The sequence below is a fragment of the Entelurus aequoreus genome, linkage group LG02 (assembly GCF_033978785.1).
Source record: "Entelurus aequoreus isolate RoL-2023_Sb linkage group LG02, RoL_Eaeq_v1.1, whole genome shotgun sequence".
Lineage (NCBI taxonomy): Eukaryota > Metazoa > Chordata > Actinopteri > Syngnathiformes > Syngnathidae > Entelurus > Entelurus aequoreus.
Genome location: NC_084732.1, coordinates 50,389,917 through 50,405,321, shown reverse-complemented (window position 1 = coordinate 50,405,321; position 15,405 = coordinate 50,389,917). Strand labels below are relative to the sequence as shown.

At 39.5% G+C, this 15,405-nt stretch overlaps 1 protein-coding gene across 1 annotated transcript in view; it reads right to left on the bottom strand.

The window, feature by feature from the left end:
* Positions 1 to 215: 215 nt before the first annotated feature.
* Positions 216 to 15,405, bottom strand: part of eif4g2a (eukaryotic translation initiation factor 4, gamma 2a) — a 41,804-nt gene continuing 26,614 nt past the window's right edge. Inside the window, exons 13-30 of the mRNA XM_062036232.1 lie at positions 10,480 to 10,605; positions 10,282 to 10,384; positions 10,063 to 10,194; positions 9,919 to 9,985; positions 9,689 to 9,840; positions 9,504 to 9,614; positions 9,230 to 9,412; positions 8,994 to 9,147; positions 7,386 to 7,546; positions 7,209 to 7,316; positions 6,970 to 7,077; positions 6,795 to 6,902; positions 5,829 to 6,044; positions 5,498 to 5,756; positions 1,278 to 1,482; positions 1,007 to 1,215; positions 816 to 937; positions 216 to 741 (exon numbers count right to left, since the gene is read on the bottom strand). Coding sequence (XP_061892216.1) covers positions 676 to 741; positions 816 to 937; positions 1,007 to 1,215; positions 1,278 to 1,482; positions 5,498 to 5,756; positions 5,829 to 6,044; positions 6,795 to 6,902; positions 6,970 to 7,077; positions 7,209 to 7,316; positions 7,386 to 7,546; positions 8,994 to 9,147; positions 9,230 to 9,412; positions 9,504 to 9,614; positions 9,689 to 9,840; positions 9,919 to 9,985; positions 10,063 to 10,194; positions 10,282 to 10,384; positions 10,480 to 10,605 — 2,590 coding nt within the window. The 3' untranslated portion in view covers positions 216 to 675. The remainder of the gene's footprint in view (positions 742 to 815; positions 938 to 1,006; positions 1,216 to 1,277; positions 1,483 to 5,497; positions 5,757 to 5,828; positions 6,045 to 6,794; positions 6,903 to 6,969; positions 7,078 to 7,208; positions 7,317 to 7,385; positions 7,547 to 8,993; positions 9,148 to 9,229; positions 9,413 to 9,503; positions 9,615 to 9,688; positions 9,841 to 9,918; positions 9,986 to 10,062; positions 10,195 to 10,281; positions 10,385 to 10,479; positions 10,606 to 15,405) is intronic.

The following is a 15,405-nucleotide window of genomic DNA, read 5'->3' as shown; positions in this document are numbered from 1 at the left end:
TGAGCAGGAGGAGCTTCCAGTCAGCTGTCAAGCACAATTTTTTTTAGTTTTTTGTGTGGAATTTATTTATATATATATATATATATATATATATATATATATATATATATATATATATATATATATATATATATATATATATATATATATATATATATATATATATATATATATATATATATATATATATATATATATATATATATATATATATATATATATATATATATATATATATATATATATATATATATATATAAATATATATATATATAGCAGCTAACTACTACAACTCAAGATTGCTCTTTATATGAAAATTAGGAAAGTGTATGATAGTATTGCAACCACTCATGTTGTGCAGCAAAGTGCATCTAAAGAGAGTCTCTTTACAATGCATGTTCTCATTTTGTAAACGGCTTTAAAGTGAAGTGATGGCAGCACTTCATGACTGCAACCCCATGTGAAACAGGTGGTCTGAGTGTACTGCAACGGCCACCAACATTGCACCAACAACACTACGATAAGTCGATTTAAAAAGATTTTAAAAATCACATCTTTAAATAAAAAGGATAAAATGTCAGACGCTGGTTAATAGATTTGTAACAGTGGTGGTGTTGCTGACTCTGAGTAGTAAAAAATAAATCACTTTCCAACATGTGGATCTTAGTCAGCTAATTAGTATTCTTCCTCCTCAGACTCCTCCTCTTCTGCAGTCTCCAGCCAGGTGAGCCACTGATTCACCTGTCAATGACAACAAACACATCAGCGAAAAAACAAAAAGGTGCTCACAAGGAGAAGAGAAAATGTAAACATACATGAAACAGGGCTTTTCCTTTTCCTGGATACTCTTGGGTGACGTCTTCTTTCCAGGTCAGGAAGGCTTCTTCTTCGATGATTTCCATGTCGTAAAAATAGGCAAAGTAGCGCAGGAGCATGCCTGGAAGAAAAGCAAACGTTACATTTGTGATGAGTGTGTTCAGACCTGACGGAATGAGCAGTGACTCACCTTTAGGGAAGTGTTTAGCGTTGCAGTGCACCTGCAAGGCGTAGAGCGCGCTGACTTGCAGCTCAATGTGCTCATGCAGGAACTTCTGCATGACCGGCTTGAAGGACAGCAGGAGTTGCTTCTCCTCATCCAGCTGCTCCTTGCTGGGCGATGCCAGCTGCTCTTCGTCATCATCGGGGTTGATCTCATAGGCGATGTACTGCAAGAAACTAGCAGGCAAAAGGACATGATGAGCTTGGGGTCAGAGCAAGGAAGTAGAAGACTGGTCTACCTGGTGGTGAGGATGTTGACAAAGCCTTTGTCAGTGTGAAGTTTGGGAGAAATGTTATCTTTGATCCATTTGTAGATGGACTGCGGAGAAGGATCCACTTTGATCTGCTTCAAAAGCTCCTTCTCCAGCTTCATCAGTGGGAACAGAAAGCCAAGACCTTTGCCCTCCAGGATCTCCAGCATTCTGTCCTTGTTCTGGTCCATTTCTACCAAGACAACGTAGTAAATCTATTTTAGACCATTGAGAGATTGTCAAAAATGACTGGATCACTCCCACGTTGGTATTAGAAATAGTGCTGATCTAACCCCTCATTTTCTAGCCTTTAATTCTACAAACCTTTTTGGAATAGTTGACTCTTGTTCTTTTTTTTATACATCTTTATTTTGTTTGCTCGGCCTAATATTGAAATGCACTGCAATCAGGCAGACAGCTTCTTACAATTGAGTATTTTTGAAAATAAACTCATGAACACAGGTTAGCAGTTATGAATGCATCTCTGGCTGCTGACATGTAATAAGTAGGGGTGAACAATACACGTATTTAACCGTTTGATGCAATGGTCTTTGTTCGCTTTATCAACTTCTGACAGTACGCTCTGCGTTGAAAGCGCAGTTGATCTGCACTCGACTATGGCGCCTTAGGCTGCATAATCGAGCACAGATCCACTAAGCTGCGCCTCCCACATTGATCCAGACCAAAAAAAGCTGCTGAGACAGAAGCTACATGCCAAGCTATAGCAAATACAGGACTGTCTCAGAAAATTACAATATTGTGATAAAGTCCTTTAATTTCTGTAATGCAACTAAAAACATGAAAATGTCATACATTCTGAATAATTACACTTCAACTGAAATATTGCATATTGCCTTTTATTATTTTAATATTGCTGATTATGGCATACAGTTTAAAAAAACTCAAAAATCCCATCTCAAAAAATTAGAATATTTCCTCAGACCAAGTAAAAAATAAAGATTTATAACAGCAAAACAAAATCGAACATTTGAAAATGTCAATTAATGCACTCAGTACTTGGTTGGGAATCCTTTTGCACGGATTACTGCATCAATGCGGCGTGGCATGGAGGCAATCAGCCTGTGGCATTGCTGAGGTGTTATGGATGCCCAGGATGCTTCAATAGCGGCCTTTAGCTTATTTGCATTATTGGGTCTGGTGTCTTTCAGCTTCTTCTTCACAAAACCCCACAAATTCTCTATGGGGTTCAGGTCAGGGGAGTTGGCAGGCCTATCGAGGACAGTAATGCCATGATCAGTACACCAGTTACTGGTGGTTTTGGCACTGCTGGCTCATGCTGGAAAATGAAATTATCATCTCCATAGAGCTTTTCAACAGATGGAAGCATGTAGCCGTATTCCCATGGTCAAGCCACTCCTGAACTCAAGACAACGGAAGAAGCGTCTGACTTGGGCTATGAAAAAGAAGCACTGGACAGTTGCAGAGTGGTCCAGAGTCCTGTTTTCAGACGAAAGCAAGTTTTGTATTTCATTTGGAAGTCAAGGCGCTAGAGTCTGGAGGAAGGCTGGAGAGGAGCAAAATCCAAGTTGCTTGAAATCCAGTGTGAAGTTCCCACAGTCAGCAATGGTTTGGGGAGCCATGTCAGCTGCTGGTGTTGGTCCACTGTGTTTCATCAAGTCCAGAGTCAATGCAGCTGTGTACCAAGAGATTTTAGAGCACTACATGCTTCCATCTGTTGAAAAGCTCTATGGAGATTATTTCATTTTCCAGCATGATCCAGCAGTGCCAAAACCACCAGTAACTGGTGTACTGACCATGGCATTACTGTCCTCGATTGGCCTGCCAACTCCCCTGACCTGAACCCCATACAGAATTTGTGGGGTATTGTGAAGAAGAATCTGAAAGACACCAGACCCAATAATGCAAATGAGCTAAAGGCCGCTATTGAAGCATCCTGGGCATGCATAACACCTCAGCAATGCCACAGGCTGATTGCCTCCATGTCACGCCGCATTGATGCAGTAATCCGTGCAAAAGGATTCCCAACCAAGTACTGAGTGCATTAATTGACATTTTCAAATGTTTGATTTTGTTTTGCTGTTATAAATCTTTATTTTTTACTTTGTCTGAGGAAATATTCTAATTTTTTGAGATGGGATTTTTGAGTTTTCTTAAGCTGTATGCCATAATCAGCAATATTAAAATAATAAAAGGCTTGCAATATTTCAGTTGATGTGTAATGAATCCAGAATGTATGACATTTTCATGTTTTTAGTTGCATTACAAAAAATAAAAAGGACTTTATCACAATATTCTAATTTTCTGAGACAGTCCTGTATACCTGAAATCCAAGATCCTCAACCATCATTCAGATCTGGTGTGTGGAACTATTTTGTTTTTTGTGTAAAGTAGGACCCTGATGGCAAGCGTGTCGTGGACAAAAAACAGCGGGATGTCGCAAGTGTCACCCAACGATAAACAGTGGAAATACAAAAAATATGACAACACATTTACATCGACATCACCCCGATGCAGAAATGGGTGGAACCAAACTTTACCCGGGGCATTTACAGATCCATTAGCACATGATTCAAAGAGGGCAAAAGAAAATCAATGACGCGATTGCTACTTTTGCCGTCGACATGCAACCTTTTTCTGTTGTGGAAAACGTTGGGTTTGCTGCGGACACTCGAGCACCGTTACAACATTCCTTCACGAACCTATTTCACCGATAACATAGTTCCTGCTTTGTACAAGACAAAAGCCCAATTAGAGACAGCAGTGTCTGTAGATGGGTGGGTGATTTATCAGATGCACATATTTTATTATTGTTTACAAGGTGCTGTTTTATATAGAGCTAACTAAGTATGCACAGAAGAAACCAGGGCAGGTATTGCTGGACCAGATACATTTCATTTAATTAAAAACTGTACTTTTCAGTTGAAACAAAATCGTTGATAATCTTAAACTCAAGTAAAAAAAATAAAAAGGCATGAAAATGTATTTTATGTATCGAAAAAATATCAAACCGTGACACTAAAATATTGAACCGAATTTGTGTATCGTTGCACCCCTAGTAATACTGTTTGATAAACATTTGAAAAACTTGCCAGCTACTAATCTTAATAGTCATGGCAGCACTAATAAGCAAAGCTGACAGTAAATGCTGAATTATGCTTCAAACACCAAGCTTGTTCACTCCCTTCTAATCCTCCGACATCTAACCACAGGTAAACCGCAAGACTGCAGAGCTATAATTGGTCCGCTTTATTATACCTAATATGTATTAATAGAATATTTTATTTCCTGCCGCCTTCCTTGTCACTCAAGGACACCGTACAAAACAAATAGGCGTGTTTAAAAAAAGAAATAAATCACATCTAAATCGAATTTTCTTATTCATTCTAATTGTAAATCGATTTCTAATTTTCAAGAATCTTTTGGAATGTTACAATTTTAATAAAAAGGTGTTTTAGGCCATACCTGCATGCGTATACCTCAGTAACCAAGAGGAGCTTTTGTAACCTGTTTTGATCAATGTTTTATCATTTTTATTTATTATTTTTATTTGGGGCGGCGTGGCGAAGTTGGTAGAGTGGCCGTGCCAGCAATCGGAGGGTTGCTGGTTACTGGGGTTCAATCCCCACCTTCTACCATCCTAGTCACATTCGTTGTGTCCTTGGGCAGGACACTTCACCCTTGCTCCTGATGGCTGCTGGTTAGCGCCTTGCATGGCAGCTCCCGCCATCAGTGTGTGAATGTGTGAATGGGTGAATGTGGAAATACTGTCAAAGCGCTTTGAGTACCTTGAAGGTGGAAAAGCGCTATACAAGTATAACCCATTTATTTATTTATCATTTATTCCAGCGGTGTGAATCAACAATCATGGAAAATTGAATAATCACCCCAGGAATCAATCGTAAGTTGTTGTAAGATTCCCATTCCTAAGAAATGGGGACCAATAAAAACTTTGGACAATTAGATAAACAAAAGAGAAAATATCAGTTTTAAGTGTATAGCTTTCAACAATCTGGATGTTGCTTCTGCCACCATTGTTCACTACAACTACACACAAAGCTCAAAAGTCATGAGTTGTGTTTGCACTCAGGAATTTTAGCACATCACCTGGTCAAGCCATATACTATACATATATATACTACATACCACTATAATGAAAAATAGATTGGAGGGGGCAGCATAGTGAGTACATATACCATAGTTGAGTCTTAAGAACAACCTAAACATACCAGGTAGCATCTTCTGCATGTTGACTGTGCTCTTCTGAAATAGATCGATCAGCCATTCACGGTCCTTGAGCTTGGCCATCTGCTGCAGACAGAGCAGGAAGAGGGGGAAATAGGCGCCGTTTTCCAGCTGGTGGGCCAAATCTGTAATGCTGATCAAGTCAGCAACGACGGCCCGAGCTGCAAATTGAGCCAGGTAGGACTTAACCAAAGGGATTTCTTCCTCAATCTTGGGGCACTGGTCCAGAACACTAATAAAAGCCTGTACAAAAAGAGTTTTGTTAGTTAACAGTGATTTTCCTCAGTGTGAATGCGTTAAATGTACTTCACTCACCTGTAGTACGTTTTCACTGGTGACAAGGCTTTCTGTGCAGAGTTCATGAATTAGAGTGCTTACAAGTTCCTTGTCGTCATCTGAACGACTGAGTGAATCCACCACGATCTTGTTCAACATCTCAGACAAAAAGTGTTTTGGAGCTCTCATCTCCTTGACAGCTGCCAGTGCCTCGCTGATATTCTTGCTGTTCATATAGTCTGCAACAAGAGTCTCCTAAAAGACAAAGATTTTCACAATTTCAAAAGAAGAGGCAAAAAAAGCAAACCCCGAAAAATTCCTAGTTTGCGAACCCGTTCTCAAACAATGGCAATAAAAACTATTCTGATTCTGAAAGAACAGTCAGAATCAAGAGTACAATTCCTGCAATTGGGTGCATTTCAAGACTGTATTTTACCTTTAGATTATTCTCATCTACAAACCTCTCTTGGCTGTCTTTTTGACACTCACATGTCCCATGTAATCTATCATATATTTTGTGTTTTAGTAGATTATTTACTAACATTTTTATCACTGAAAATGTAAAATAAAATTATTGCATGCAAAGAACTAAAATGTTTCCAATTTCGTAACTCTATCCTGTAGTCTCGGGTAATATACTTAAGTGTTGTGACCTCTGATTACAATCCGTCTTGTCAAAAATATACCTTATATGATTGTAATCATCCAAATATTATTAGCAGCAAAGTAGACAACGATCAACGTTTAGGCTATGCCTGGGAGAGCGAACAGAGCTAGCTTGATGCTTAGCTAAAAAGCGAGCTTGTTTCGGTGTTCCTGAACGTCTCCCCGTCCAACTCAAAATTGTGCTTACAATATTATTTAAATTAATATTTAAGTAACAAAAAACACAGAAGTGCTATGTTGACGGGAATATTAATGTTTAAAAAAGCGGATATATGTGTTTTTGCGGAAATTTCTCATGCCGGGCATTACTATGGTTTAGGGCATCAGAAAGAACATTACCGTCATTTTGTGCAGCTCTTCTTTAGTCGGAGGCAGTTTTTTGTTGGGCTTTGCAGGCTTTTCCTGAATTGGTGGAGGATTGGTTTTTAAACCAAGCTGTGGTGGTGACTACGGGAAAAAAAAGTACAGTCAATAGATCATTTCCAGCGTTTTGATTTTCTATCCAGGCTATTACCTGTCCCATTAAGGAGCCTTGGGCACTCGGAGGCATCATAGTCATCTGTGGCTGCAGCTTTGGCACTTTTTTGCTTAAGATGAAAGACTGAGCTGGCCTCAGGCTGATCTAGAAGGGTGAATGAAGGCAAGAGTTTAAACTTCCTGTTTTACAAACACAGGTACTTCTGTAAAAATTATTTTTAAACCAGCTTGTTTAAGATCCAACAGGAAGATGGAGGTTAGAGAGACTTTTAGTACCTCGTCAGCATTGAGCTTTCCTTTCTTTGAAAAGCGTGGACCCATATCCTTGGACTGCATCTGGACAGAACCATTCTGTTTGTGGCTGAAAACTGGTGAACCTTGCCCCTATGGAGTGTTTTTAAACTTTGTTATAGTAATGAGTGGGACACCTGGGGCAGAATTCTGCATAATCACCTGCATGGGCTTGACATAAGGCTTGCTTCCTGCATCAAACTGAGGCTGATGAGAACCGTTGCTAATGGCAATATGGCCATTAAATGGGTTTGAGCGGTGGCGTCCCAATGTAGGGGAGTAGTGGTCCTGAATAACTCCTGGACCTGTGCCGATGCCAATTCCTGCACAAGCCATGACAACAACCAAATTACATTTGAGGTCTTAACACATACTTGCCAACCTTGAGACCTCCAATATCGGGAAGTGGGGGGGCGGCGTGGTCGGGGGGGGTTGGGACGTGGCCAAGAGTGTGGTTAAGAGGAGAGTATATTTACAGCTAGAATTCACCAAATCAAGTATTTCACACACATATATATATATATATATATATATATATATATATATATATATATATATATATATATATATATATATATATATATATATATATATATATATATGTATGAAATACTTGACTTTCAGTGAATTCTAGCTATATATATATTTTATTTTTATTTTATTATACATATAAATAAAAGACATACTTGAATTTCAGTGTTCTTCAGGCTATCCGGTAGGTGGCAGTATTGTCCTGTTTAAGAGTGTCACAACATTGCTGTTTACGGCAGACGAACTGCTTTACAGTAGACTAAACGTGACTGCAGTTGTTGTGTGTTGTTACCGCGCTGGGAGGACGTTAATGAAACTGCCTAACAATAAACCCACATAAGAAACCAAGAACTCTCTCTGCTTGTTGTGCACTCTACTCTCTAAAAGCCGTAGATGTTATGACGTCATTGGGCAGGCAAGCTGCTTGGGAAAGCGGACGTGAGAACGGCTGTCCCCTCTCAGGTCCTCATTGAGCTGGAGGGGGCGTGGCCTCCAGCTCCGGCTGAATACCGGGAGTTTGTCGGGAGAGGGGAGGTTGTCGGGAGAGGCGCTGAATACCGGGATTCTCCCGCTAAAAACGGGAGGGTTGGCAAGTATGTCTCAACACCAATCATGTGTTGTATGGCAATGTTAGTCATAATTAGGAATTGGTACCTTTCACATTCAAGCCAATACTTGGGAATCGATATCAGTACTTTTGTGTCTTTATAATGTTACCAGTTACCTTTAATGAAAATGTGGCTCTCCATTTGCAAGTATTCATTTGTTCGAGTTTTTCCTAGGTGTCTATTGGCATTAAGTTGAATGTGCCAGTCTCGTCTTTTGTTGAGTCCTACAAAGTGTTTATACTGTAAGTATTGTGATTAATACATACCAGCTGTTTGATTTTAATGTGCATCTTAATTGTAGTTTTAATTTCCAAATTTAGGAGGTGCTGAAATCGCTACGTTAAATTGCCAATTTGTATCAGTTGCATGCATATAGCATATATAATATAAAGTAGCATTAAACAAGCTTCCCAAAAGGCATGCTTGCTTTGTTGGCATGGAAAATTGCAACATTCCCTAAAAGGTAATTCGCTACAAATATCCCCGTTTGTCCGCCAAGTGCTTGATCTACAACTGGATGTGACATCACGTGCAACAGAGGTATCACAAATTGGAGTGAATTGGTGCTCTGAATTCCATTGGTAACACAAAAAGAAACCATCACTAATCATAATAAAAAACTTTTGCATACCAGGCATTTGGCCAAACATATCAGCCAGCCCACCAAGTGTTTCCTTGTCAAATCTGAGCCTGCCCTGAAGAAAAGTGCTCTCCAGGAATGAACTATCCATGAAGAAGTCAGTTCTCGAGCCATCAGATGAAGGTGGAATAAAGACACCCAGGTCCTACAAAAGACAAGTGTTTCAGGTCAGAATGAGGCGATACAGGTAAACCAAAGAGAGAAAGGTCCTTAAAACTGATAGTTACTTTTACAGCATCCTGACGAACTTGATTGATCGTCTTTGGTCCATTGTCAACATAAGCTTTACGTGGCACCCAGTTGTTCTCACGCAGCTCTACGGTGTTCTGCAGCAGGAAGCGAATCCTAGCAGGCAATTCTTTGTTGATCGTCAAGGCCTTCATGCGGCCGAAGTACTGATTCATCAAGGACTGGAATAAAAGGAAAGGAGTGTGATTAAAAAAAGAGCAAATAATTAGATTACGGGAATGCTTCAGATTGCAAGGTGTCTTACAAACATACCCGAGCCCTTTCATGATCAAGTTTAGGACCAATTGTCTTCATTATCTGACAGAGGCACTCCAGGTCTTCCCCCATATCTTTAAGTTGGACTCTCTTCTTCTTCTCCAGAAGCTTAAAAAAAAATTGTTTGAAAACTTAAAATAAACCTGATTTGTTATGAGTTTTTTTGACACGATTGAACTTACTGTCTTAATGCATTTATGGAGGATGGATTCATGGATAAGGTGGAGTTTTCCAAGTTCCCCAATGAATTTGATATTTCCAAGCATTTTAATCTTCGCAATAGCACGCTGCTCCTCCTCCTCAGAAGTAAGAGGGCCATCGTGTTTGTCAAAGACTGCACAGGAAAAAGAATACTCATTAAAAAATTAAATTTAAATCTTGAACACATCTTTAACGTGCACAACCTACGGACCTTCAACATTTCTGGCACGATTTTCAAACTCATCTTGAAGCTTGGAAATCAGAAGTCTCCTGAATGTCTGCAGAAAAAGAATATGACAATATAGAAGGAAGGCAATTAAACAGTAAATGTTTTCTGTGTAAATGAATTACTTACTGTGTTCTGCTTTTTTGTTGCAGGGGTTTCTGTTGTTGGATCTTCAAAGTTTGGTGCATCTTCTGCCAGGCGGAGACATAGTTGAGCATATAACTGGCTGTACTTGGGTTCTTCAAGGGCTTTGTCAACAATCTAAAAGGCGCATTAGAAAGCATACCAACGCAACTTAGTGTGTGCCACACATGTGAACAGAAGTCAGTTATTTGAGAGAACACCTACCAACAAAATGATTCCTTTCAGGACAAGCTTTGAATCTACACCTACATTGAGGAGCTCCAGGCACAGTTTGTCAAACTTCTCAGGTGTCAACTTATTAAGTATGCTAGAAATCAGAGAAGTGACAATGAAAGTTAATATGTATCACAAAATCTTTATTGGTTCAATCAGAAGTCAACAAATTTATCTTCTTAAACTCACCCTCTCACTTTTCTGAAGATTGCATCATGCTGCCCTTTCTCGTTGGAGAAGCTGACTTCTCGTCTATTGTTTCGAGAAGGTATCCATCTCTGAGCGACAGAACCTGGGGTTTTCCCCAGGAACTCGCTGTAATAGACAAAAAGACAATGTTATTATATTAAATGGTGGAAAAAGATCTACAGTGTGACAGTATTTGGAATTAAGTAATCTAGCATGATTTGTAGGATCTTTGTGTGTGTACGATATTTTTTTTAAGGCAAAATCCATCTCTTTAGCTACCGTAACCGTTTTTAGATCTTAAATATAAATACCAATGAAGAGTACAAGCTTATAAGGATTTGCGATATGGCCTTAAATTCATACTGCAATAAATATTGCATTTTTCTTTAAATAATATATATCAGTATACATTTGGTATACAAATAAAAATTTGCTTTCAACAAACATTGCTCCTCCTCTGGCTGCTGACATGTGCAGCGACTTAGTGCTCACTGTAGTAGCTCTGTCTACTTTTACGGTTGTCCCTATCGACTGGTCTAATTTGCTAATTTCTTGTTCATAGTCATCCCTCGTTTATCTCTGTCAATTTGCAACTTTGATTAAAAAAAATTCCACCAATTAGTATTAATTTTGTATAGTTTTATAGCTAGAACATAAAAAAATCTGATTGCGACGTTCTAAAATATGTTTAACATTATGAGAGGGCTCTAAACATGAAATAATACCCACCTTTACACTCTTTATCTAATATAGTAGTGCTGCTAAGGCTGAGCTAATCAGTGGCCACAATACTGAACGGCGTGCTCTGATTGGCTTGGTCTCTTCTAGAGGCCAATACTATTGTAGTATAAATATTTTCAGTTTATCAGATGTATTTATGCGTAATTTAAAGTGAAAATACATAGAATATGCTTAAAAAGCTAACAGAAAAACAAAAAAACAAAAAAGAGTGAAGCTGTGATGTGGCGAGGGAAGAGCTGGTAATGAGGTGCCAGATACAAGTCTGTTAACGTGCACAAAGCCTATTCTTCTGTTTAGCTACTTTACAGTTAGCATTGTTTCTTATCTTCTCCTGCTCAGGGTGTTGCATGCTTAGCTAATTATTATCCTACATTTTTCCAGTGATAATGGCTGTAAATGTGGTTAACAGGTTTGTAACAAATTTGTAGATTCCACGGTATTACGGTTTTAAAGTCTTCACAATAATGCTGTGACGGTATCAAACTAAAACTTGGTGTGTAGTTTTTTTCTGGCGCTTTAGCGTTGGCCAGGTCTGAAAATAAACTACATCTCCCAAAATCCTTTGTGCAGCACGGGGCCAACAAGGCAGAGAGCGCCGTGAGCTGGAAGTAAAGTGTGTTTGTAGTAGATGACAGGAATTGTTTTTGAACATTTTGTGAAAATTGTCATCAAAATCTATCCATAGCTGTTTGAGATATGTTGCAAAAAAAATTTTGAGCAGAGGATTTTGTTGTGGCTTGTGCAGCCCTTTGAGCCACTTGTAATTAAGGGCTATATAAACACACTTTGAATGACTTTAAAGACACAACTGTAAGTATTTTTAATATTTGCTGGCAACAGTGGATGTCCCTGCTAGGGATGTCCCGATCCAGGTTTTTGCACTTCCGATCCGATACCGATGTTTTTGCACTTCCGATCCGATACCGGCCGATACTGGCCTTATCCGAGCTTGTATTAAAGTTTAAAGTTATTTAGCCTACTTAGTTGTCAGATTCATGTTGAAAAGGGTTTTAGTACTCTTGATAACAACCAGCCAGCTGAATTAGGTGAGTTTGAATAATACACAATGGAGATGTTGACATGCGGAGTTTCAAGCATGCTTCATTCTCTAGCAGGGGACTTTTCAAATGATGCTACATATTAGCAGTAATGCTACTTTTTATAGCAACGCTTTTGCCCCACTTGACAAATTACGGTTGTCTGTTGAAGCCAAACCACCGCCAGACGATGGACCCCCTGCTGTTTTTTGGGGGAATTAATTAATTCTTCCTTCATTATTACCGCTCACACGGCTGCGCTAGCATTATAGCTAACTTTAGCCATGCTGCTACCTCTCTGCTCCGCGAGGGCGTATACGTATGACGTGACAGTATGTGACGTATGTAGAAGGTGCGCTTGATGTCTGTGAGAAGGAGACACAGGACGGAGTGGGAAGAGCCTGTCGTGTAATGCCAGCAGCTAAAAGCAACTGTGTGAGAATGTATACTCGAATATCACTGACAACATGCTATCCATACACTTGGGTAAAACGGAATCCATCCTATTTGGGTCCCACATCAACCTTAAGAAAGTCAATGACTTCACTATAAAAGTGGGTGACATTGTTATCACCAGGAAAGATGAGGTCACCTACCTAGGTTCCATTCTAGAGGCTAATCTTTCCTGTGATAAAATGGCAACCAAGGTAATCAAAAAGGTCAACCAACGAACGAGATTTCTCTACAGAATCTTCTCTCTGGTCAACAAAAGCACCCTGAGGATTCTGGCGGGAACTCTCGTTCAACCCTTTTTCGATTACGCATGCACCTCCTGGTACCCTAGCACCTCCAAAACCCTCAAATCTAAACTCCAAACATCCCAGAACAAGCTAGCCAGGTTACTTCTAGACCTCCACCCCAGATCCCACCTCACTCCTACCCACTCCTCCGAAGTGGGCTGGCTCAGGGTGGAGGACAGAGTAAAACAACTTGCACTGAGCCTAGTCTATAAAATCCGCTACACCTCCCTGATACCGAAGTACATGTCAAACTACTTCCTTAACGTAAATGACCGCCATAACCACAACACCAGGGGGAGCTCCACTAACCACGTTAAACCCAGATTCCGAACTAACTGGGTTTAACTAACTCATTCTCTTTCTATGCCACATCAATGTGGAATGCGCTCCCAACAGGTATAAAACAAAGGGCATCTCTACCGTCCTTCAAAACCGCAATAAAAGTTCACCTCCAGGCAGCTACAACCCTAAACTAACACCCTCCCCGGATTGTTAATAATCAAATGTAAACAATCAAATGTAGATAGTTTTTCTTATGCCTTCTGATCTCTCTCTCTCTCTCTATGTCCACTACTTGCTGTCCATATCCTACCAAGTCAGACCTACACTGTTCCAATATCATTTTCTCTGTTCTCAATTGTTGATGTCTGATGATAACAACCAAACCTAACTCACCCCCCCCTCCACACCCCGGATTGTAAATAATGTAAATAATTCAATGTGATTATCTTGTGTGATGACTGTATTATGATGATAGTATATATCTGTATCATGAATCAATTTAAGTGGACCCCGACTTAAACAATTTGAAAAACTTATTCGGGTGTTACCATTTAGTGGTCAATTGTACGGAATATGTACTTCACTGTGCAACCTACTAATAAAAGTCTCAATCAATCAATCACGATAGTCATTTACTATATCGCACAGAGACAGCTGACATTTTTACCGGTAACTTTTAATTCACATGGCCATCTTAACGGTTAGGACACAGACCTGTGGATGTGTTGAAGGTGTGCTGGAAAATGCGGAACGGAAATTAGGGAGCAGCAGAAAAGTGGAATGTATTATTTAAATCGGTGCGTTGGAAAACACGGACCGGCCTTTTTTTTAAAACTGGATCTGGATCAGCATTGTCCCATGCCTTGCCGATACGCATTTTTTGGCAAATATCGGCGGACGATCCGATCCAAATATCGGATCGGGACATCCCTAGTTGTTTTCACTTAAAAATACTTGTTTGTAGTATGATTCGAACATTTGAGCCTTAGTAATGTATTCAATTACAGTAAGTATGTTTATCCTAAAGATTCCTAGCACTTCATTTTACACACTGCCATTTTAGTCTTTTTTTTGGGAAATATACTACAATACTATCATACCATGGCCTTAATATGCAATAATATCGTACTGTGAGATTGTAATACCATTACATCCCTAGTAGTTTAATTTGCCACTATGTATGTGAGGATTAGCAACTTACAGGCAGCTTTGCATGGTGTACGGACATACTTTTGCATTTCTAGCTAACCACCTGTTACTGACATGTTAAGACACCTAGAATGTGTCAATATGCTTTGCTACAAAGAAGGATAAAATTCAAGTCTAGATAGATAGATAGATAGTACTTTATTGATTCCTTCAAGAGAGTTCCCTCAGGAAAACCTCAGGCAGTTTGTATATCTCACAACTCTACTATTTAAAGTACATTTAGTGCCATTCAAGTTACTAGGGCTATGTTCACACTGCAGGGTCGGACGTCCAATTCGGGTTTCTTGTCAAATACGATCTTTTTATGTAGTCGTTCATATTACAAAACAAGCGTTGTCTTTTGTGAATGCAATCTGGTCTGCATACAGACATGATGTCACAAGTGCTGCAGTGTTAGTAAACATGGCTCCTATTCTCGTCCGTCTCCAGTACTGGCGCAATATTGTCAAGTTCAAGGATTTTGTACAATCAAAGTCCACATTTTCTAAACTGAATTATTGCGTGTGGATGATTAAGGAAGAGGGAAAGTATTTTGGCTCTTGCAGACATTATGCTTCCACGTCTGCTTTGAAGAGCAATTTAGCGAGCCGTCTCAGACATGAGTGGTGGAACATTGACTTTCCAATGTTCCTAAAACATTATTTTCACCTGTTTTCAGCTCATTTTCAACAATTTCTATTGTAATGGTCTATTATGCCCAGAAATGATGACGCATATCGCGAGGCCTGGGCTGACATTTGATAAGTCAATTAACAGACGATCAATTAAAATTAAAGCCCCTCTTGATAACTGAGTTTTGTTTGATTTTGGCGGGGACAGTGCACCAAAGCGATAGCGTTTTGCCTGAAGGAAGCGCATAGCGTCGTTAATCGTCAGAAACTACTGTGACGTACATACAGACACGACAATACCACAAT